Source organism: Prorops nasuta, unplaced genomic scaffold (assembly GCF_024137725.1).
Source record: "Prorops nasuta isolate Cenicafe-Biocafe unplaced genomic scaffold, Cenicafe_Pnas_1.2 PNAS00010, whole genome shotgun sequence".
In the NCBI taxonomy this organism is placed as follows: domain Eukaryota; kingdom Metazoa; phylum Arthropoda; class Insecta; order Hymenoptera; family Bethylidae; genus Prorops; species Prorops nasuta.
The window spans coordinates 1,536,648-1,560,736 of record NW_027116807.1 but is presented as its reverse complement, the minus strand read 5'-3'; the positions used below and the strand labels follow the sequence as shown (position 1 = coordinate 1,560,736).

The following is a 24,089-nucleotide window of genomic DNA, read 5'->3' as shown; positions in this document are numbered from 1 at the left end:
AAACGTATATACAGGGTGGAAAATTTATTCGCATGTGGTTCAAAGTGAAGTTGGTTGAAATAACACGTACAAATCAATTTCGCACTGTGTATACCACTACTATCAGCACTATTATGATAAACTTATAGAGCTTAGTATAATTTTATTCTTTCTTCTATCAGAACAAAAACATTTTCAATTTCATCTCATCTGTATCTTTAAATCGTTTAAATGAATTTACAGAACTTTATAAATTATGGCTCTATAAGATCTAGAGGATACTTTCACTGTTTTTTACATAAGTTCAACATTCCGTTTTTATTTAATATAAATGATTACGTGACATATGTACAAGGTCAAATCTCAGACACCAACCAAAGAGAATATTTCTATTTTATAGATCATCAAGGCATGGTAAACTGGAGATTTATTTTATATAATTTGTAGTTTGTAACAATATTTGACTGAAAAAGTGACATTCCGTTACAGTTATTTCTTGATGACGTACGGCTGAAAAATTTCACCTCGTGTTTTAAAGGTTCGTTAACAAATTTTAATTGTTTAAATTATTCAAAATTATTGATTTAAAATATATTTTTAGATAAGAAGTTTCTGGAATTTTTTTTCAAGCGCATTGAAAAAAATAACACTGGTAGATTTTCGAAAGAATTTCCTTATTTATCAAAATGTGGAAGAGAAAGAAACTATATACGATGTGATGATGTACCAATAGTATTTACAAATTTAATTACTTTAGATAATATAAACTGGCTTAGCTATGCTCATGTTGATGATTTGTTGAAGGTAATACATAAAACGTCGTATCGTTGACACGCCTTAGCGATCTATATAATATCGGTACAAAATATTCCGTTAATCTCAAGTTAAATGTTTAATATTTTATATGAGATATGTGTTTTCACTTTAATCATAAATAAGTAATAAAATTTATATTTTCGTATTCAGCTTTTTTCTGGCGCTCTTCATAGATAACAAAGCGATTTGGAGATGAATAGTTTCTCGTTTTGTTTGTTTGTTTTTTTTATATTTATCTTAATATATAATAATTTACCAAGAAGTAAGTAATTATTGTTACTGTTAATTCTCTAACTAATATTATTTTCATAGATTCCATTCAACCCATGTAAACTTTTCATCAATGCAAATACAGGTAGAGTATATCATCCTGCACCAGAGAAACAAGGAGGAATTGGTTTGGTAAGGTCAAATCTTGCTATAGACCTAAGTTCCTACTTCATTTTTCAAAATGGTGAAAATAATTATCCAACACATTTTACATGGAAAAATGAAATCTATAAATTGGACAAAGAATGGTACAAAGATAAAACTATTTTATTAAAAAATTTTAACTAAACTTTTTCATTATGGAAATTTACATTTATGTATAATTTTTATTAAATAAAAGTAACAGAATTAAAAACAAAATGTGTAACTTTTTAGGTTATATACAGAGCTGTTCTATTTTAAATAACTACTTATAAATATTTGCTGAAAATATAAGTTTTATGAAAAAAATTTTCAGGCCAAGGTTGTTTAAATTTGAGGAGAACATACACTGTTTTAACTTTGAAACTTTATTTAAAGATTTTATGAAGGTTTACTTCAATTTTTTAAACAGTAACCCTACTTCTTATTGCATAGTCTTGTAGTTTATCTCAAGATCTTTCATAATCCCTGTTTTTATGTTTCATTTCATCCAATCGTTTAATGACATATTTCGATTTGAAAGTATGCATAGATGAGCGGCAATGCACGTACATGTGTAGCTGTCACGCACAATATTTCGGCCGAACTTACATTCACATGCTATTTTAAACTGAAATATTTCATAAACTATTGAATAAAATGAAAATAAATAAAAACAAGGTTTTAGAAAAGTCTTGAGATCAGATACAAGAATGTACAATAAAAAAGTTCGCCTCATTTGATAAAACGCTAGATAGCTTTCCTGTCATTTTCAATGACATTTGAAGTAAAATCACTATCATTGTCTTATGTCCTCTTCAAAGTCAAAGAGGTTTTGTCCAAAGCATTATTCTATAAAACGTATAATTTTCGAAAAATATTTCTAATTTACGTTTAAAATGGGACACAGCATATAATTATTAATTTTAAATATTGTATCAAAATATTTCTTGCTCAAGATATTCCTAATCATTAGAGATTATCAATTTCGAATATCCTTGCTGTGTTATCATCAGAAGTTGTCAATACTTTCTTACCATCCCTAAAAAATAAGTATTTTAAATCTTACTCTCATACGTGATATATAGTTACAAACTTCACTACAACTATATAATTAGTGCGAATCTTGGTGTAATATTTTAAAGGTAACACGTTCAAACTATATTTTGTCAATTTCAAATAGAAAAGAATCGATTTTTTCAAATTGTTACATGAAGCTTTTCATTGTCAAAATTCGAACATGTGCATTTAAAATAGTTGTATCATATTAAGTTTACAAAATTTTAAAAACAATTCTTTTATCTTTTTAATGCACTATAATAAATTAGATTAACCTACTAAATTTTCTTGTTGGTTTTACCTAATTCAAAACTTGCCCACATCAGTAAAGTAATGCATAGTTTAAAAAAATACTTACACAGATATAAAACAATCAAGAATATCAGCTAAATGTCCCATAAACATTTGTAAACACTGACCAGTTCTTGCTTCGTAACACCTTAGGATACCATCTAAGCCAGCTGAAAATAGTAGTGTTGAATTTCCTTTCCAACATAATTTTGTAATACCACTTCCTTGGTTAATATCATGCCTAATTCGCTAAACAAATGGAAAGAAGTTTAATAAAAAAAAAAAGATAAATTTACATTACTATGATTACTTTCATTATAAAACTATTATATATGGTCTTTCAATTATTTTTGTTATCATGGTACATAAAAAAAACTTTAGTATTTGTAAGAAACCAAACAATGAAAGCTAGGAATTTTAATATGCAATAAACAATGGACATTAAATTGTGAGAAATATCAAGTGAAGCTGAATAATCGCATAAAATTGAAATTAAATGTTATACTTCTTTTATGAATTGCATAAAAATATCATAAAACATCAATCTCTTTATTTAGCATCAAAATTACTGCTAAAGTATTTTCTGATTCTTATAAATTTTTAAATTGTTACATACATTTTTTAAGAGCTTTAATAAGATTTTGTGTTTTCAAGAATAAAATAAGCCTACCTGTTTATAAATATCCCAGATATAGATATTCCCAATTAAAGTACCAGTAGCTGCTGCAGGAAATGTCTGAGCTTTACAAAATGTGACTGCTTCAACCCAATTATTTCTTAAATCACATTCATTTTCTTCTTCAATATTTGTATCTTCATTGCAGCAATTAAGATCTTGAAGTACTGATACAATTTTTCCAGTATGAGGTATACTAAGTATTGTTTTCCCATCTACTGCAGCTGATATGATTAAATTATTATCTAGATAACAATCAAGAGCTGTTATGACGGATGAATGACCTATGTCTGGTAATATCGTTGAAATAACAGCTGTTGTTTTCAAATCAATAGTTTTGATAGTGCCATCATCATATCCAATTGCAATACGATTACCTATTAAAAATTAATTTATTTCATTTTCTGTTTAAAAAAATTAGTTCAATTTATACCATTTGGAAATATAGTAGCAGCTTCTGCACGACCACCATGACCTTGTAAAATTTTACATTTTCCACTAGGTACTTGCCACACATAAACTTCTCCAGTTACAGATCCACCAAATAAAATATTAGATGCCATATGCCATTTCATCCACTAAAATAAACATAATAAAAACATTTAAGAAGATAAATGTGTAATGTGTCATCTGTAATTGAAATATTCCAAAGTTATTATACAGTTATATCACCCATACTATACTCCCATGCTACTGATTTATCACTCAATTTCCATACTTGTATTATGCCACTCATATCACCTGTAGCTAAATATGTTTCATCAAAATTAAATTCTGCAAATATAACACTATCCTTATGACCAATACAATTCAGAACAATTTCACCAGTAGCTGTATTCCACATGTAAGCTTTATCATCTTCTCCGCCTGTAGCAGCATAAACTCCATTTTTACTCAATGAGCCACAAAAAATTGAGCCTTGTAAGAAAAATATACTTTAAAATAAAAAATTCTTTCATGATGAAATATTAATATTATTTTACCTGCTTCATGGCCTTTAAAAACAAAGGCAGCATTATCTATTTCTGGTGTTGTTTGGGATTTTACGTGTGTCATTTCGAGCAATTCGAGCAGAGATGAAACGTGAGATTGCTCATGGCGGGACCAGGCGGGATCCTAAAATAATTCTTGCCGGTAGGCGGCTGGGCGGCGCTGATGATCGTAAACGGCGGTAAAGTGTAAACGTTGTCCCTAACCTCTCTACTGTACAATTCACTCATCACTTCAATCACTGTAGAATAGGGACGGAGTTATTATTCAAAAGTCGGGATTAAGTAGGTGTACCAATTTAAATTTTTAGTAGTAATAATAGCTCTCACAATGTTTTTTTCCTCCACATATAATTTTTTTATTTTTAATTAACACATTTCAAGCGGGGCGGGTATTAGTACCCGTTTCACGGACTGGCACTCATACCTAGTTACTTAATGAATTTAAACATATTTAAAATGAAATAAATAGGAAGCAATTATTTGGTATATAAGATAAGACTATATACTTTGTTGCCTACTTAAAAGTTTTAAATGAAAACTTTTTTTAAATACTTAAAACCTCTTTTGCCCGCTACACATCCTAGTCACAGCTGTTAGGCTACCCGCTCAAAATGTGTTAAATTCATATTAGCTCATACATATAAAATTTCATGCATTAAATGCCTATGGTACTATATACATTATTCCGGGTGGTTCATTTCATGGCATGGTTTTCTTGGCTCTTTGGAAGCTCGGAAGTTGAAAGCAACTTGATTAGTTGATGGTTAGACAAATAGAGAAAGAGAGGAAAGGGTAAGTTATCACCTTTCTTTTTGTCACTCCTAAATCCTAATGTTCTTCTTTTAAATAGAAAGAAAAACAAATCCTAATAATTAGTTTCTCATAATTGTTATTTGTTAATTGAAGAGAAGAAGCATTAGGTCTAACAAAGATAGTAAGTCATTTGTTCTCCTTCTGTATCAATCGTCAATCAACGACATGTGCTTGTTCTGTATCCTATCCTATTTTTAATACCTTCTATTGGAGCGATTTAACAAAAGATTCCTGTATTATTATGAATTGCCACTTACAAATATAATTTTTTGATAATATATTTTATTAAAGTATCTTGCATTTTTTACAAACTTGTCTAGTGTTATCCAGGATTTAAAACGTTTTAAAAATTCTTAAATTAACTGCTTCATAATATTATAAATCCAATGTTTGTATCATAAAATAAGTTTTGTATTTGTTAATAATAAACATAATTTATTATTTTTCATAGACAGTAAACTATTGTATAATTATTTATCATATACACATATTTATATTATATAAAAATATAATAAAAGAAAATATATTATACATAGAATGCTCCAAGTCCCATTGCTTTGTAAAGGCAATATTATTTCTTGCAGCAAATTGCACATACCGGATTTTGGAAGGGTTTCAATCATGAACAAATTCTAAAATATTAAAAAAAAAGTGTAAACAATAATTTGTGTTGTTTTTCAAAATTCATGACCAAAAAGATTCAAATAAATAAATATATTCCATATCACTACTATTTTCATATCTAGAAGCTTTAAGCTAGAGTCAATCTCTATTTTCTGTATTTGTAATTTGTTTACAATTCTTTTTTTTGAGTTCCACAGGAACTAAAATAATTAACAAAAAAGTGCTTTTAACACTAAATGTACCGAGGAGTTTGTATACACATGTGTTTACATTTAAAAAGGATCATTTGATCATTAAATGGTAGCTTTAACGTTATTAGAAATATTGAGAGGTAGGGAACAGAGACCTTATTAATACTTGTTCCTCTATCACTATAATAAGTTTACAATAAAGCTTTCCTGTTATAAATAATACACTACAATTATAAATGTTAACAAGTACTATACAAATGATAATGAACTTTTACTGTATCATGCAACCACTTTCGTTTTTTGGATCCTTATTACTTTGGTGAATTTCTTGTTCTTTTACTGGAGGTAAATTTTGCTCTTTCCCTATGGTGGCGGCACTAATACCAATAAATGTTTCATACACACCCGAATGCCAAATAGAATTAGGTTGTGGCATTTGAAAATCAATTGGACTGACCAGACCAAAAGTAGCTTTTGTAAACAATGTAGGAACTTCAGCTGGTACTAATTGATGATATCTAAAATTAATAAAGAAATTGGAGTATTTGAGAAAAATGATTTGGTTAGAATGTTATTTCTTATTCCTTACATTAAACTATTTTCCCGAAGGGACTTATCAAGATTTAGTTTCACAAGGGGACCTAAACGCCTGAATACACTGTGCTCATCAGGTTTAGCACGTGGTGCTGGTCCATTGATATTACCGTATTCCTGACACAAAAGTTTTGCTTTTTTCAAATAAATTTCACTTTCTTGCATTGCCTTTACAGCTTCTCCACATTTTTCCAAAGATAATAAATATTCACCACAATAATTGTAAGCCTGAAGAAATAAAGAATTTGTAATAACATAGTTATATTTAATTATTACAATCTAGTTGTATGCCAAAATATTATCTAGTATCAATATTTACGTAAGAATGATAAAAAGCTGCTTTTAGTTCTAAATACTTAATCCATTGTAAAGATACATTAGGTTTAAATGGACGTAAAGTATTTGCTGCATCTAAAAACAATTTGCTTGTCCCATTTGCCAGTGCTGATATTAAATTAGCATTGTGCTTCAGCTCTACTGCCCTTGCAACTGTTACTGGAAGATAGAAAATAGTCAATTAATCAGCTATAACGTTTACAGATATTTAAAATATATTTATTACAAAAAAAAATAATACAAATATATTTTTGTCTTTTTTGCAAAAAATAACTCAAGTATACAAGTAGTCTCTTAATTATTACTTTTGACATTCATGTAAAGCAATTTCATCTATCGACATATCAAAGTAGTCAGATATTAAAATGTGAATATACTAACCTTCTTGAGCCTCAGCAGTGCACTGATTGATGTATGCATTTAAAACTCTTGGGTCTAAATCGCTTTCTAACGTTGGAGGATCATTTAATTGTGGAAGAAACTCTGTTTGGATGAAAGTAAATATTCCTGCTGCATGCCGTAACATGGTATGGACTTCTTTTGCCTCATTCATGGTAATACTAAAAACAGACATTTAAAAAAAGTAATAAACTGAATGAACTTAAGATAATTATTTAATTTATACTACATACTCATCTTTTCCTGCAATCATGGCAGCATGCTTCATAAACCAAAGCCCTATGTTTACACTCATACTAGCAGCTTCATAAATAAAATCTGGCCTAGAACTGTTACATGTGAATGTATTTAAAAATTATTGCTATACAAAAATTATGTACAATTGAAAAGAGAGAAAGAGAAAGATATTAATTGTTAAACAACATATTACAAAGTTCTAAGTCCCAACAATGAGTTTGTCCATTGAAATACCAGAATATTTCGTAATTGACTAGGATTAGGTCTACCAGCTGACTGTCCTTGATCAATTAACTGAATTTCCCAAATAAATCCATATAACAAGCTTAAATAGTTATGAAATGCTGGTTCAACTGAATCTTTTGTATTATTAGAATTTCTTATTAGGTCCAATAATCGAGTCCTTGAAAGCTTTAAATCACTAAAAAAGATAATTAAATGAAACTATTGTACATCATCCATAATACAGTTCTGTTAGCTAACAAAATTAACCTGCAAAGCTTTTTGGTTGCATTTGTCGGATGTGCAATTTTGATCTCAAATTTTTGCGGAAAAGTAGCTTTTAAAACGTTTCGATGGAACCAATGAGCCATTTTTATAAAATGTGTCGTTGTAATTTATCGACGTAATGAAATAAATTGGTCCTTACATCTTGCACTTTTTAAAACTTTGTATACACAACTTATAATAATTCATATTGGTCATATAGCTCGAATCTCATAGAAAGCATAAGATATTTTTTAATAGTTTATAATAATAGAAAATAATAAAAGTTCTAATTGGACGATTAATGAGTGCTGGCTCTTATTCCCACTGCCTCATGACAGTTTTCCAGTCGGTGCTGGCATGGTGACGGTGTTAGTGCTAAAGTAGTGCTATGCATGCACTATGCAGCGCTATGTTATGATTGATCAATTCATTTGACCAATCATAACATGTTTTTTACATAGCGCTAACCTAGCGCTAAAGTGCCTGAACACACATACATACATTAAAATACATGTTATGTTATTTAATTGATTATGGAATTCACTTAGGTATCCTATATATATATATATGTATATATTTGTTGTCAACTTCTCTCAAAAAAGTCAATGAGAATAAGAATATCATCTCCAATCTCCAACAATATTTATTGATCAGTCTTTTACGAGTAATAGAGAATTAGAAAAAAATACTTTTTCGGACGATTTGAAAATCCCGAATGCTTTGTTTGGTGATGCGAGTGACATTAGTACTACGATTAGTACCGACGATGAGAAGGATAAACTAAAAAAGAAAGAGAAAGAAGAAAGACATAGCAAAGGTAGAAGTACTAGAAGTCGTAGTAGAAGCAGAAGCAAAAGTAGGAGTCCTAGTCAAGGAAGATATCCGATAGTAGAGGAGAAGGGTCAAGTTATCAAGCTATTATTGAAGATGTAAGTAAAGTGATTTTTCACACAATTCTTTTAAAGTTAAATTTCAATCAAATAATATGAATCTTCCTGCCCTAGGACAATGACAGAGAAAAAGAAGGAGAGCCTGAGCCTCCTTCTGAAACAAAAATAAACGTTGAAATTCCAAAAGTTACAACTGACCTAGGAAAAGAAATTCATTTTGTCAAGTTGCCAAATTTCTTGTTTGTTGAAACTAGACAATTTGATTATGAAACTTACGAGGATGAAATTGATGAGGAAGAAACTTTAGACGAGGAAGGTCGAGCCCGCTTAAAGCTGAAGGTGGAAAATACAATAAGGTGGAAAGAAACTTTTGATGATGAATTAAGGGAAATTGAAAACAAAAAGCAATGCCAGATTTGTCAAATGGTCAGATGGAAACATGTCTTTACATCTAGGATCTGAAATATTTGACATCTACAGACAGCCATTACAAGGAGAACACAATCATTTATACATTAGACAAGGTACTGATCTTCAAGGTCAAGCAGTTTTCAGAACAAAATTAACTTTCCGACCGCATTCTACCGAGTCCTTTACGCATAGGAAGATGACAATGTCACTAGCTGATCGTTCCCAGAAAACTTCTGGTATTAAAGCGCTCTCTCAAGTTGGCATGAATCCAGATCAAAACAGATACGAAATGATTAAGGCTTCTTCAATGGTTTTTAATTATTTCATTGAAATAATTTATTTATATTTAAATGAAACTTCAATTATAGAAAGAAGAGGAGAAATTACGAATGGTAATGAGAGTTCAAAGTAAATCTAAAAAAAAATACAGGTGGTGAACATGGAAGTGGAAAAGTTTCAGGAAATTATGGAGCTGATGTTTACCACAACGATTGTTCAGATGACAAGGGTGCCATTTCTTTGGCAGCAATTAAAAATAAATATAAAAAGGGTACTGCCGCATCGATGAAAGGTAAACTTAAATTAAAATTAGTCATCTATTAATTAATATAAAAATTATTCTTCTATAAACACTATGTTGCTACATATATAATTATACTTAGGGCCGCTATACTATCTATTGTTATAAATTATTTGTTTGATGAAAATTCTAGATTGATATGAGATAAATTCTATTAAATTACAAGTATTAGCAAACATAAATTTGTCAAGACATTCAACAATTGGTGTCAAAACCGCACTTTAAATACGTAGATGAAATAAAAAATATTACATAACGTTACGTTATTTACATCGATAAATTTTGTTATAAACCGTGGATTAATTAGAGACTCCAAAAAAATATATTAATTATTTTTAATTAAGTTTTATCAGTAGAACTAATGCTGTTAAAAATTTGTAGCATCAAATACTTATTCTTCTGATGAGGAAGGATCAGATTTTGAGACAATGAGATCAAAGAAAAAACTCAAAAGTAAGGTATTAAAAGATTCCGATGATGATTCGAGCTCTTTTACCGCAACATCGGAAAGTACTGGGGGCGAAGAAAATGATAAGGATAACGCAGCTGATTAAACAAAATAGTGGAATACTATTTAAACATCTCATTAAAAGTACATATAATAGAATCAAATAAAAAATAAATGATATATTTCCTCAAGAATTTCATTGATTTATCTCTACTCTTTAAAAGATATTTATTTTTTTTTACCGACAATAAATCTCATATATTTATAGAGATTATAAAACTCAAGTCTTTTAATTTAATAATGATTAACATTCATTTATAGATTTGTTAAGTTTAGTAGATATATAATGATATTCACTTTTTCCATATAATAATTATACATTGACTTAGTACAATAAATTTAAATTAAATTAATGTTCAGAAGTTTTTCTTTCACATATACTACAAGATAATTTAAAAGTTAGATGGTCGTATTTCATAAGATATTCATTTAACTAAAAACAAATGACATGGGAAGGAAAAGTTGTGTAAATAATAGGCTATAATTTTTTTTTATTGAAAAAGACATTATTTGATCAAAGAAATGAATTTTGTTTCTTAACATAAAGATTAACTGTATATTTATGAGTGTGGTATAAATTAAAAATGTTATAACTTCATTAAAGATTTTAATGAATATTTTTTACAACACAATGCAAGAAATATGGTAAACAAAGACAGTGCATTTATTATTTTATACACGTGGAATAAATAATAATTTTAAATAAGCCTTGATTTCTCAATAAATTATAGACTAGATTTTAATTTATTCTAAATACAGAAGTTTTTGCATTTGTATGTAATTTCGACATATTATACTAAATATGAGATAACTACCATTATATAAGTACAATCATATGATATTATTTATTTATAACATTTTAGAATTAAAATCATTTACACATTTTGATAGACGTTTCAAGTTATCATTCCTACAATTTTGTTTATAATGCTTTGTTGTTTTTAGTGAAAATTGCCATATTTATTTTGATGAGTACAAGAAAAGAGATCGCATCACATTAAGAAATATCTTAATTTGTGCAAGTAAGCAAAAGAAATTTTGTCAATACTGTTAGTTTTTATTTATGTATCAGACTATCCTCCCATAATTGAATATTATTTTAAAAATACCATACGAACCAAACAAAAACACATTTAAACCTTAATAATTAACATGGTTTTCTTTTTAACTATAGTTTACTTAAAATTCAATCAAGTTTTCAATGCTACAAAAATGTTCGCGGAAAGTGCTATTACGTACGGTTAATAGGAACTGTACTATTTATGAATTTTTTATACTACCATAATAAGCTTAAGATTATTTTTGTTATCCTTAATCAACCAAAAAGCTATCACGCAATGCTAAGGAAGCACTTGCCATGTTTTAGAGATCATAAATGTAATATTAATACATAAAGATATACTTGATTATCATACAAAATATTATACCTGTAACCAAAGTTAAGAAATGGAAGATGCATAAGAATATTTCTACAAGGATAAAAAAAATAAGTGCAAAATTAAAAAAATATACCTTCAACTCATGCGGGAGAGGCCAAGGCTGATCTGATTGAGGCCTATTGTTTTTACCAGCTACCTTTTAGTATTGATGAATGATCTTTATAAACGCGACTAAAAAACCTAACGTATTGGCGGATATTATTGTAAATGTTTATGTCCCGTTTGTACTTTCTTGTGATAAGTTTATTTACTGTTTTTAACATGTAACTTTCTATCCTCGTAAGAACCAGCCCCGATCTCTCCTACTTTTTTGAGGACGGAAAATAAAATTAATTCTTTAATACCTAATACATTGTTTATTTAATAATAGCAATTATGGACCGATAGTTCTTAAATAATGCTGGTAGTAATCCTTCATAGTCCATTATTTTCCGTTCTCAAACATGAAAACTCATCTTTCAATGAAATCTGTATGCAAGCCATTTAACATTGAACACAGACCATGGATATAAAATCTGTTTTTTTTACAATCAGCCCTTAATTATAAATTTTGAGGTCCTTGAATAGTCTTAATGAAAAATAAAAATACTATTATCTATTCAAATTGACCTCATATGTATGGCATTCATACTGAAGCAAAAAAAAATTCTGAAGTGATATATATTTCTTGTACTCTCATTTAAGAATTGAATTTGTTAGATTATCTGTAGGATGTCTACAATGCCAATAATCAGTATTATCATTTTAATATTCTTTGCAATGTCTCCTCTTTTATAACGTAAGATAAATAGCCATTACTTTGAAATTGTATTTGCTATGAATACATTACAACATTAAAATATACATAACTTCTGCATGTACTACATCTCAATTATTATCTTACTTATCAATGTTTTACTATACTTATCCATTATTATATTATTCTGTAATTAATGGTCATTATAATACGTGTCTATAAACACGAACAACTTATCTTGATTATAGCTACAGTTTGTTGTGACATTGGGCGCATGAATATACGTAACTTACAAGTGGTCAACAATAAGAAGCACAATTTAACAAATAACGCTTCTTCTCTATATTTTGCCATGAAAACTTACATTTCTACCAACGATGCTCAGCAATCTATCAGTGTATCTTGCCTGTTCTGAAATAAACATTAATTTTTATAAGATTAAAAATTACTATTCATCAATCATAAAATGATAAATAATAAATTACCTTTAATGAAAACGGATGATATGAAATAATAGATTTTTTTCTGTTAAATTATTCTAAATCATCTTTTTGTTAATATTTCACTGTGCACACGATGAAAATGTATACACATGTAATAATGGCAGATGAATTTAGTAAGCTGGAGCTTGGAAGTCCCCCATATTCCGTTGCTGCTGTTGACCAAAAGGTGGTTCTTGATAAGCAGCATCAGTAGCATCAGGGTAACTAGTATATCCTGTTCCTCCTACTGGATCTGCTTCATAGCTTGGGGCAAAAGCAGCATCAGTACCTTGCTTGAATCTCTGAAATGCAAACCACGCACAACCAGCCTAAGGAAAAAGAGAATATTAATCAATATTATTAACATGAATTTGAATAAAAAATAAAATTTGTTTTATTTACCCAAGAAAAAATTGAGAAAAATGAAAATGCAATAGCTGTTTGTACATTATTCACTCCATAATTTTCCTTTGGTGGTTCAGACTTGTTCCACGCATTTGTTAAGTAACAAAACCCAACGAAATATAGAAAAGCCCAAAATCCTGAAAAGCTGCAAATAACCATAATAAATTTCTGTACGAATCACATAAATAAGTTATTAAAATATTATTAAATGCTGTACAGCTTACCCAAGATCAATGAGAACAAAGTGCTTTCGAGTTTTCACTGAGGACATTTGTTCAAAAAGATATTCTCCTGCTAAAAATGCAATACTAGCTAAAAATGCTAGAACTCCTATCCCAACTCCATAATTGCAGGCATTATTGTCATTATTGTATAGGCAAAATTCTTTGCCTTTTTCGTCTGTGTAATAACCCTTGCTGCTTATACATCCAAATACAATTATTGCAAATAACTGAAATTAGACAGAAGTATGGTTAAACAGGGGTATGGAATATTTAAGATTCTTGTAAGACACACGACAACAATACAGAATTTTTATGAAATTTATTTCAAAGTGAGTATTTAAATGAAACGTGTAAACAATAGTTGAGAATTTTTTCATCCATGACTAATAATATTTATTTTAGGAATAATTGAAGCAAATAATAAAGTTTGTTGCTTCATAAATTTGGTAAAAATAAAGTTTCTAGACTTAATTCTTGAAAACATAAACCAAAAAGATAAGCGATAGAACTTGAAATCAGCCGTGGAAAATTCATCGACGAGCTGACTATGTGTTGCCAAAGTATTATCAAGCACAATTAGTGATTAAGCTAGACATTATAATGAATTAGATGAAATAAGCTATGACCAATGTTTTTTTTGACAAATATGGAAAACAGAAAACCCTTTATCATGGGGCGTACCGTATCAATTTACGAAAAATCAATAGAACAGCCCAATTGTAGAGGGTGGGGGGACGAAAGCTCTTTTAAAATCAATGTCTACTCAAACCTCGTTTTCGACTGATTTTTCTAGAGGAAGATAAACGATAGCATCAAACAAATGGAATAATAACTTACGAGACATACTGCCCTCAAAATAACTTGAGGTCTTTGAACAAATGCGATAGGATCAAAAGGCGCTCCTGCCTTCCCACCACCGTAGGCTCCACCACCGTCCATCTTAATACGACTGAACCTGAGCTAAAATTTCAAAGGTTTCAAAGCGAGATACGCATGCCCCCTAATGACTACAGTGCTGCACACATACATAATTTTTACATAGTATACATAGTCCTTGTCACTAACTTCATTCCCCAGTACTGACTACTGTATAAAATTATATAAATACCTATGTATGTATACATATGTATTGTTTAAAACTTGGTTAATGTATAAAGATGAATATTCTCACGCGAAGTTATGAATTGAATTCCCCCCTGGAACGGTTACCCATCACCCTTTCAAAAAAACTTTATAATATGTGTATTCATTAGTGAGGAATAGGCCTATCAGGCATCAGCTGATTTACGAAAGTATATGTATATACTGAAATTTGTAGTAATAAGTTACGCGATACTCTCATAAAAATTTCAATACATTCATTATTTTTCAGCTGTTTTTGGAATGGAATCTACACTACTTACAGAGCCGTTCATGAATCATGATGTGATATTGTGATAACTCAGATTGCTGAAAATAGCCTTTAGTAAAGGCCCTTTACTATTAAGCCGACTTGGTCGTTTTCACCAATTCACCCTTTAGGGTGAGTTTCATTCACCAGATTTACCAAGTGTTTTGTGTCAATCGCGGCGCGGAGCGTTAAAAGATATGAGGAGACATGTAAATATAAAATAAGCGCGTTGAAAACGATTGTGGAGTTAATCAAAGGTGGGCAGAGTGAATGGTAAAACTTTATTTCTTGAATTTTTCATAGCTGAAATGTGAATCGAGACACCGGTGTTATTGAGTATTTCCGAGATTTTTTTGGGAGCCTAATTCGCGGGGGGAGAGGGTGGAAGGCGTGTTTCAAGAGGTAAAATCGTAAATTTATCACGCTAATCATTGCTATTTACAAGGATTCTTGTCAATGAATGATTTTAAGGACTTAGGTGCAAGAATTTAAAGCACAAGTGAGTCTATTTCCTCCTCCTGACTGAGTGAACTTTGCACAGTTGGTTTTGTTTTGCTTTCTCAGCCCACACAATCGCTCCAATAATTTTTCTCCTGATTTGACGTACCTTGTACGTTGTTTATGTATTACATGATAGTAGTTATTATATATGACCCAAGCTCCACTTTACTATTTGATAATATTTGATCTTTTGAAATATTCTTTTTTATATGAAATTTACTCCTTTTTTCCATTTTTGGAGCTTTCAAACTTATATGGATTTATTTTTATAACACCCTCTTTGTATTTGCAAATATGATACTTATCTGTTGCCATTGTTGAATTATAGTGTTTATCCTATTATGCAGATAGTACTTCTCTCGATATACAGTAACAAATGCTTTGCCCTCTTTTAATCGGTTGCATTACTTAGTGATTAAACATTCTATAACGTCCATTTTATTTGTTATTGCAATACAGCATATCAGTATTATTATACATTTGTAGCTCTAGTTATGGAGGATAGTATGAGCGTTAAATCAATGGAATCTGTGGCGACTAGTGATGAGTATGAATTTATAAACGATAAAGGACTTACAAAACAACAGCAAACTCTGCTAGAATCTCCTATGTTGAAAATTGCCAATAATGGAAACTTAGAAGATTTACAAAATAATCTTCATGAGGTTTGCTTTGTCATAACTACATACATTCTTGAAGAGCAATTTTAGCTTTAACTATTGCCTTTTGATACATTTTAGATCTTAACAGAAGATTCAAAAATGGAAGACAACGAAACTATTAAATTACAAATAGTTTCATCAGAGATCCCTCAAGAAACACAAATAGGAGATAGTAAATTCTATGTCAGTCCACGTCTGTCTCCAACTGAAAGACAAAGTCCAATCAATCCTGCTGATGATCTAGAATCAAGTAAAATATATTTTTTGTACATTTCAATTTTTTGTTAGTTTGTATTGTTATACCCACAATTTATTCTAGAATTGAGCACATTGTCCAAGGTACAGCAAGAGTGCACAATTTTTAACGGAGTAACTTATCTTGGAGCTGCTGCAATAAATGCACCTAAATCCGAAGCTGAAATACAGCGCAATATGACAATATTGAATGCAGAACAGTCTCTTAATTTGAGAATAAAAGTTTCTGTTTCTATTCCTAGTAGTTCACAGGGCTCAGTTATGTGAGTAAAATTACTAGTTTGTTATGATGAAACTGGTCTCAAATTAGTTACTTTTTGAACTGAAATTTTTTAAAACAGATTGTATGATGCTGCTACACAGCAACCAATCGCCCATTATGAGGTACAGCGTATTTTGTTCTATGCAAGAGGTGAGAATACTGGCTCCTGTGCTGCATGCTTTGCTTTTACATGGTCTTATGGGGATACTCAAGAATCAGCCATCTTTCAATGCCATGCTTTTCGTTGTGATATTTTGGAGGCTGTAAGTGAACTTTGATAATGCAGATGATTATTCATTTAATAATTTGCCTTATTGTAATTGTTTAAGGTTGGACAAGTATCCACTTGCTTTTCCAAAGCCTTTCATCGAATTCCACGATCAATGACAAATTCATTAACCAGTAGCGATTTCAATGGATTAATGTCTGGTGGTGAGAAAGTTAACTCTAGAGTTTTTATTTTCGAAGTAGTAATGGAAATAAAAGAAGAAGATGGAAAAGGAGGATATAATACTGTCCCCAAAGATAGAAGCCACTTCAAGCTTCGCAGCAATGTATCCAAGCAAGTCTGCTTAAGTATACAGCAGGTTTCTAGTAAAGAGGGAGGTATTACCCTTGAAGTGGAAAGATGTTTTGGAGTTTTAGTTAGTCCTGGTAGAAATGTGAAGCACAGTGATATGCAACTACTTGAGATGGTAATATACATATATTGAAATATAAAAGCATATTATGTTTCTTTCAAAGTAAATGATAATTATTTTTCTTGTTTGTAGGAAAAAAACACTGCTAGTGTACAGGATAAACAAGTATATAATATTTGTGGTAAATGGGATCCTGCTGATCCTGCATTAGAAGCTCTTAATATTGAAACTCCTAAAGAGGGTAAAATTTTTATGACAGTGGCAGTTGACTTAGTCATTCGTGGTATTCGCGAACCAGTCAGATTCGTTATAGAAACATTAGTCAGGATTTTTCCACAAAATGAAAGGTTTTGGTACCTGACCAAAAGAAATCTCATGCAGCAGTTCTATCTAAATTCGAAAGAGGTAAGTCTCGTTCAAATATGAAAATATAACATTTTTATCATACAAGTATAAATTAATCTGTTTATTTAATTTTATACTTATTAGATAATATCAGCGGATGGCAATGAAATTCACTATGAAGTTCAAACTATTGAAACTTCAGGCGAGTTGGATAGAAATAGACTGAACCTTGCACTTAATTTAGCTTCTTTGATCCGATCGCCTTCTTTGTCAAGCATCGACACTCTTACTCCAAAAGAAGAAGTCGATTCCGGTAAATCAAATTTTGATTCAACTGAAATTAAAAAAAATTATTGTATACGAAATAAGTTTAATTTTATATTAGATGGTGACGAACCTATGCTAAGTGGTACTGGTGAAGTTTCAAAAGATTGTTCGGCTGATGAACTTGCTAGCTGGGGAGAAGTATTGGATAGCTGGCAAGTCAATGAACAGCGTCCTAAACTTTTAATAAAATTGACGAAGCAGGGAATACCCGAAGCTCTTAGGGGCGAAGTCTGGCAACGTTTGAGCAATTGTGATAATTCTCAAGATATGATGGCTAAATATAGGGATCTCATCATAAAGGTTTAAAAAACTTGTCAATTTGGAAAACATTAAATTTTGTTTAATTACTGAAGAGCAATTAATTATTATAGGAAAGTAGTTGCGAAAGTGTGATTCTAAGAGATATCAACAGAACATTTCCAGCACATGATTATTTTAAGGAAACTGGTGGTGTAGGCCAAGATTCATTGTATAGAATAAGTAAAGCGTATGCTATATATGACGAAGAAGTTGGTTATTGCCAAGGACTTAGTTTTCTAGTTGCCAGTTTATTACTACATGTAACTAAACTTTTTTTTAAATTACCAAGGTATACATTAATTTTATTTCTTTCCTTTCAATAATCAATTGGGCAATTTCAGATGCCTGAGGAGCAAGCGTTTTGCGTTTTAGTCAAGCTGATGTATGATTACGGTTTGAGAGATTTGTACAAGGATAGATTTGATAATCTCCACATGCGGTTTTACCAGTTAAATCGTTTGATAGAAGATCAACTGCCAGAACTTTATAAGCACTTCTGTGATCGCGGCGTGGAAACGCACATGTTTGCCGCTCAGTGGTTTCTTACTTTATTTACAGCGAGATTCCCACTTTATCTTGTTTTCCATATATTAGACGTATTTTTGTTGCAAGGATTGGATACTTTATTTCAAGTGGCGCTTGCTTTGTTAATGGTAAGTGTTGCTGCGACATTCACTAGAAATATATTTATTCGCTTTTCTATACCAAATTCTTATTATTAATAAATATGTCCTTTATCTTCGTTGGTTACAGTTATGTAAGAAGGAACTACTACAACTCGATTTCGAAAGTATATTAAAGTATTTTCGAGTGCATTTACCAAAACGATGCCGAAATGAAGAAGTTTCGCGTTACGTTATGAAACTGGCTTGTTCAATAGCACTGAAAAAATTGAAGAAATACGAGGCAGAATTTATGACATTTAAAGGTAATTTTATCTTTTACGTTTAATGTTTACCTAGACTTCTAATTTGTTCGGAAATTGTTGTTAAGTTTAAAAATTTATTAACGATATCTATTGTTTATGGTAGAAAAAGTTCCGTCCGCGTTAATGATACAAACTCGATATCTAGTCCCTCTCTGCTCTCTCTTTTAGCCGCTAGATTGATTAGGGCCGATTCTTTAAAAAATTGACTCGTTCCAAAGATGTTAGAAAACTAACGTTGATGAAAACTGGCATTAGTGCCTATTCGCGAATGAGCCATAAGCTCCGCACAAGAATATTAAAATCAGTTATTATATTGTAAACGAGTAATATCCGAGAAGGAATAATATTCAAAGACTTAAAGATTAATGTACAGAATATCTATAACAAAAAACTATAAATACTTTAATTGTATTAAACTTGACGTGTCATATTTCGGTTTTTTCCCTGTTGCCATAAAAATATTCGCAGGCTTATGTCGATAAACCGATATATAAAAAAATAATAATGACAGTATGTGCGTACTGATAAATAAAGAAAATAAATACCATTATTAATAATAAATACAACACAATCATTTAGTGATTACTAATTATACTTGTCAATGCACCATGCTTATCAGCCATACCGTTTCTGTAATAAATTGTTTTGTATTGGCTTAAATTTATGAATTTCTTACTGTTGCAAAGTTGAAAATAAATTGTCGTTTTAGAGAAATTTTTAGTTTATTTTTTCAAATACCTCTTTTATCCTCTGTTGTCCTGGTTTGTCTTTCTTATATGCTTTTTCTCGGATAATTTTGATAATTCTGATTACGGGACCATTGGTAATTCAAAATGCAATTTGCTTACACAATTTACACGGTTGTAACTCTTTGAAAACTGTTAAATAAAGAGAAAACTCATGGCTGATAATTACAATACGCAATATTAAAATCAAATGACAATAATTCAAGGTGAATGAATGTTAAGAAAATTAAAAAAAAATATTACAAAATAATTAGTACTCCCAATCGTCAAAACAAATTTTATCGTCATTATTTACAAAAATTGTGTATTATTTGAAATTGCACCCCACAGTTGATGATTTTCTTTATTTAAATGGAGGAAGAGATAATCACACCTTATAAAAATTAATAATAGGACGGTGTTCATATGTAGGTATTATGTGCCAATTTTTTATAATAAACGTAGTTAGGCACGCATGGTCTATTAATATTATCTACCATATTTATGAAAGTAAGCATGTGGCCACACGTATCTGTCAACAGCTGCGCCAGCAACTTAAAATGGGCCAGTGTGGATTTTGCAACCGACAAAACGCGTTCCACGCATTGACCAAGCCAAATTATAATTGAGTTTATATCACTTAATTGCTAAGCCATCCGCATTCAATGTTCCGCTGTTATTCCAATTATGAGTCATTTCGCGAAGGCTATGTTAAAAAGTAAGAGTGCATTTATAATTTCGTTTATGCAAGAGCGTATAATCGTTTCAAATGTCTAATCTCTACTGTGTGTTTATCAACACTGCTGAGGTTACTAAATTTAAGCCTGTAGCAATATTTCTTATCACTTTTTCATGATGACTAAGCTCACGCTGAAAATAGTTCACTTCTAGCACCTTTCAACTTGTTCATTTAATTCATGCTTGAAGCTTTAAGTTATAAACATTTAATTATTGTTCGTTGGAAACATATGCAATATGTCCCAAAACAATTTTTTGTTCTGTCATCATAAAAGGACCTTTGAATCAATGTTGGTAATTTTTCAGAGGCACAGGAGAATGCGGATGAATACAGTAACGAGGTGGAACAATTGCGAGGTACTGTAGCAAGGAACGAGGAGGAAAAGCAACGACTAGAAGCCGAACTTGTTCAAGTGAAGGAAATGTTACAGCGAGAAGTTGCACGTTCTGATGCTGAAAGCCGAAGGAGCAACATCATTATTGCTGAATATAAACAAGTAACATGCGATCAAACTCTTTGTACATAATTGAGCCTATAATGAAAAATTTAATATCAACATACTAAAGTTGTTTCTCTCTCAGATCTGTCAACGATTGGAAGATGATTATAATGCTGCAAAGACGTCATTGAATGACTTACGCGTAAGTTTTGGATCTATTCTGCTTCCCTTTTTAGGATGACAAGAGAATTAATCATCACGCCTTTCCTATGAAATATTAATAAGCTAGGCCAGCAATAAAGATTTATAACAGTATGTTTTTCCAGGCAAAAGTTTCCAAGTGTGAAAAGTGTCGAACACGATTAATGGACTCGTCAACAATACTAGCTGATATATCTCACCCTTTAGAAAATAGAATAGATCCAGTACTGCACAGAGTACAAGAGAGAGTACGCGAATTAGAGTTAGAATTAGCACAGACAAAATTAGCACACGTCGAAGCTGAATGCAGGAATCAGGTAATTCAAAACTGTATTACTCTTGATTAATTTGTATTTATCTGAAAGATTAATGCTTATCTTTCTTAATGTAAATTAAAAATTGAATTGAGTTCAAGGTCTGCCATTGCGAATGGGTTGAAAGCTATTTTAGCTCCGTTCAAATTTTACTGTATGTATTACAAAAATCAATTGTATATCTTTGTTTCTTACAGGATCTCACGCATCAGCTTCACGCAACTGCTTCCGAACTACAGGTAGCACGAAATAGCTGGCCGTGGTTGAGTAAAACCTTGTCTAGCATTAAAGAAGCAGCTAATAAACGAGAAGGGATGACTCCTAATGTATTAAGAAGAGATAGTGCACCAGGCGCCGATATGCGTCATGTAATACATTCTCAAAATCGCGACACTCGTGAAAGCCTAAAGGAAATTGTGTAAACAACAGTACGTATATCAAAATTGATCCAGTTTTCGTTGCACACACTTTTTATATTTTTTCGTAAAAAGTATATATCGAGCGTTTCATATAATTTATATTAAAATTTTAAAAGCGCATAAAGTGTTGGCAACGAAAGTAGAATTATTATCAACGAACCATTATTTTTACAACTATCATAGGTTATACGACTTCTTATATGCATTGAATAAGAAAATATATTTTATTTCAGCAATGAGACGAGGAAAGATCCATCTGTAGTTTAACAGAAAGATGTTGTGTCGGAGGATAATTTACAGTACTACGATACGTGTTTGTAGTTGTATGTTCACTCTGGGGGGACCGTTTACATAGGAGAGAGAGAGAGAGAGAGAGAGAGAGAGAGAGAGAGAGAGAGAAGAAGAGAGAAGAAGAGAGAGAGTTTGCATAAATTATTATTCGTGAATACACACGTACACCAATCAATTCTACGTGCTTTCAGTCAAATTTCTCATTAAAATTATGATATTATACAAAGTGTAGAACACCATTATTAGACTATTATTATTACGTTTTACAAGTATATTCACATATACATTCTTACAGACCCTCGATTTGTTGCTATTGTTAATTATTTTATTTTTAAGTACTTTTCGACTCATTTTAATTAGAGACTTATGCATGTAATTTAACAAAATACGTAAAAGGAACGCGGCTTACGATAAGCCTTTTAAAGGCTAAGGTTTTTCAAAGAACTCTTTTCCGTAAGAGTCGAATAGGCAAAACTGATGTTTTATATGAATTTAGCATAAGGTTTGTCAGAAGCGAAATTTTCTTAGTAAAAATGTTTTCCTCAATTATATTTTGATGTTTTATATGCGCACGCGACGTAAAGATGAACATTCCAGAAAATAAAACCGTGACATAAGATTATTGCAAATTAATATCGTAATTTCTAAAAGTTTCAATTATGTTTTTGCATAAACTTTATGTGTGCTATTAATTCAAAAATCAGTCTCTAAACACAATTTTTCTTATGGATTATTAGCTCTTCTACTTATAGATCAATCTTAGCGAAGCGTCTTTAAAAGAATTAATGCAATTAAACGATAAAATTAAGATTCGTTGGGAATTCATATAATTTGTTTTTTACGAGTAGTCGGACATCATAGAACCCTTATGTACTCGTTTTTTTATGTCTTGAAGTTACTCAATATTCTGTGAAGGCTTAAGATAATTATAATCATATAATACTGTTTTATTTCGCTTATACAGAAACAGGTAATTAAAAACACAAATACCTAATAATTCTGACTACAAACTTCGCTGTAAAAATTGTGCCATTATTAAGCAATAATTGCTGTTGACAGAAAAACTAAAAAACTAAAAAATTAAAATTCATCTGTGTAATTAAACATTTCTGTTTGTTTACAATGGTGTGCCATTATGTATATAAGGATACTCTGTGTGTGTGCAAAATATAAACTGTAAATTGAATTATTTATTATCTTGAAAAGTGGAAAAGGTGACTGTTTCTTTAGGAACAAGTTTTAGATCGAAATTAATTACTTTCCACATATAAACTATGAAACTCTTGATAAAGGCAAAGTTTATAGTCAACAATTTTAGAAAAATATAACCCTAGTTTGAACGATCACGCGCAACACTTAAAATGGAATACGTTTTATGTAAATATTGAACTCATAATGCAAACTAAGTTACTAACAAATCATGTAAAGATTAGAATAAATTCTACTGTACACCATGTAATTTCATTCCACTATTATTAAAATAAAGAAATACATCGTAATATTTTGTCTATTTTTTAATTTTTCTTGTACGTTTCAAGTGTCATATCATCCAACATTTTACAGTGCAGATATAGTCTTTACGAAGCCGACATTTATTTGTCACGTTTTCATATCGTTATAAATGCACGATATGTAAGTTCAGTCTTTAATGGTTTATCTCAACATATCACGTTACTTAATTAGTTAAGAGGGCTCAAAAAAAAAAAAAAAAAAAAAATACAATTAATAACGAAAATTATTGTCTTTGGAATATTTACGAAATAACTACTAACTAAAATATAATGAGCAA

General features: G+C 30.4%; 6 protein-coding genes across 7 annotated transcripts; 3 read left to right on the top strand and 3 right to left on the bottom strand.

Moving 5' to 3' along the window:
- Nucleotides 1-210: 210 nt before the first annotated feature.
- On the top strand, nt 211-1,419 carry LOC136776614 (UPF0598 protein CG30010). Its single transcript, XM_066732287.1, has 4 exons — nt 211-393; nt 469-517; nt 581-783; nt 1,108-1,419. The coding sequence occupies exons 1-4, from the start codon at nt 211-213 to the stop codon at nt 1,351-1,353; spliced, it is 681 nt and encodes a 226-aa protein (XP_066588384.1). The 3' UTR covers nt 1,354-1,419.
- A 136-nt stretch (nt 1,420-1,555) lies between these two features.
- On the bottom strand, nt 1,556-4,340 carry LOC136776606 (angio-associated migratory cell protein). Its single transcript, XM_066732275.1, has 6 exons — nt 4,195-4,340; nt 3,873-4,129; nt 3,645-3,789; nt 3,206-3,588; nt 2,603-2,784; nt 1,556-2,227 (listed from the first exon to the last, which is right to left on the bottom strand). The coding sequence occupies exons 1-6, from the start codon at nt 4,265-4,267 to the stop codon at nt 2,158-2,160; spliced, it is 1,110 nt and encodes a 369-aa protein (XP_066588372.1). The 5' UTR covers nt 4,268-4,340; the 3' UTR covers nt 1,556-2,157.
- A 111-nt stretch (nt 4,341-4,451) lies between these two features.
- Nucleotides 4,452-9,312, bottom strand: LOC136776605 (BRO1 domain-containing protein BROX-like). Of its 2 annotated transcripts, none has more exons than XM_066732272.1 (8): nt 9,053-9,312; nt 7,890-8,369; nt 7,591-7,818; nt 7,394-7,489; nt 7,143-7,321; nt 6,745-6,920; nt 6,421-6,653; nt 4,452-6,349 (listed from the first exon to the last, which is right to left on the bottom strand). In XM_066732272.1, exons 2-8 carry the CDS (start codon nt 7,988-7,990, stop codon nt 6,103-6,105), a joined length of 1,260 nt encoding a protein of 419 aa, XP_066588369.1. In that variant the 5' UTR covers nt 7,991-8,369; nt 9,053-9,312; the 3' UTR covers nt 4,452-6,102. The 2 variants fall into 2 exon arrangements, with proteins under 2 accessions (XP_066588369.1, XP_066588370.1); XM_066732273.1 differs by having other exon boundaries at nt 7,890-8,283.
- On the top strand, nt 8,398-10,770 carry LOC136777097 (another transcription unit protein-like). Its single transcript, XM_066733168.1, is given in 8 exon segments — nt 8,398-8,434; nt 8,503-8,763; nt 8,766-8,815; nt 8,891-9,160; nt 9,162-9,485; nt 9,556-9,603; nt 9,605-9,758; nt 10,149-10,770. Coding segments are annotated over 8 exon segments (1,317 nt in total). The 3' UTR covers nt 10,322-10,770.
- Nucleotides 10,771-11,007: 237 nt separating this feature from the next.
- Syngr (synaptogyrin) lies at nt 11,008-14,593 on the bottom strand. The gene is made up of 6 exons (XM_066732289.1): nt 14,589-14,593; nt 14,399-14,521; nt 13,562-13,788; nt 13,335-13,482; nt 12,936-13,261; nt 11,008-12,861 (listed from the first exon to the last, which is right to left on the bottom strand). Exons 2-5 carry the CDS (start codon nt 14,498-14,500, stop codon nt 13,064-13,066), a joined length of 675 nt encoding a protein of 224 aa, XP_066588386.1. The 5' UTR covers nt 14,501-14,521; nt 14,589-14,593; the 3' UTR covers nt 11,008-12,861; nt 12,936-13,063.
- Nucleotides 14,594-15,110: 517 nt separating this feature from the next.
- GAPcenA (GTPase activating protein and centrosome-associated) lies at nt 15,111-24,026 on the top strand. The gene is made up of 17 exons (XM_066732241.1): nt 15,111-15,450; nt 15,939-16,117; nt 16,193-16,364; nt 16,434-16,632; nt 16,711-16,894; nt 16,961-17,326; nt 17,405-17,677; nt 17,762-17,930; nt 18,003-18,244; nt 18,316-18,504; nt 18,586-18,897; nt 18,998-19,172; nt 20,942-21,132; nt 21,218-21,277; nt 21,402-21,593; nt 21,788-22,018; nt 22,243-24,026. Exons 2-16 carry the CDS (start codon nt 15,947-15,949, stop codon nt 22,010-22,012), a joined length of 3,120 nt encoding a protein of 1,039 aa, XP_066588338.1. The 5' UTR covers nt 15,111-15,450; nt 15,939-15,946; the 3' UTR covers nt 22,013-22,018; nt 22,243-24,026.
- Nucleotides 24,027-24,089: the final 63 nt, after the last annotated feature.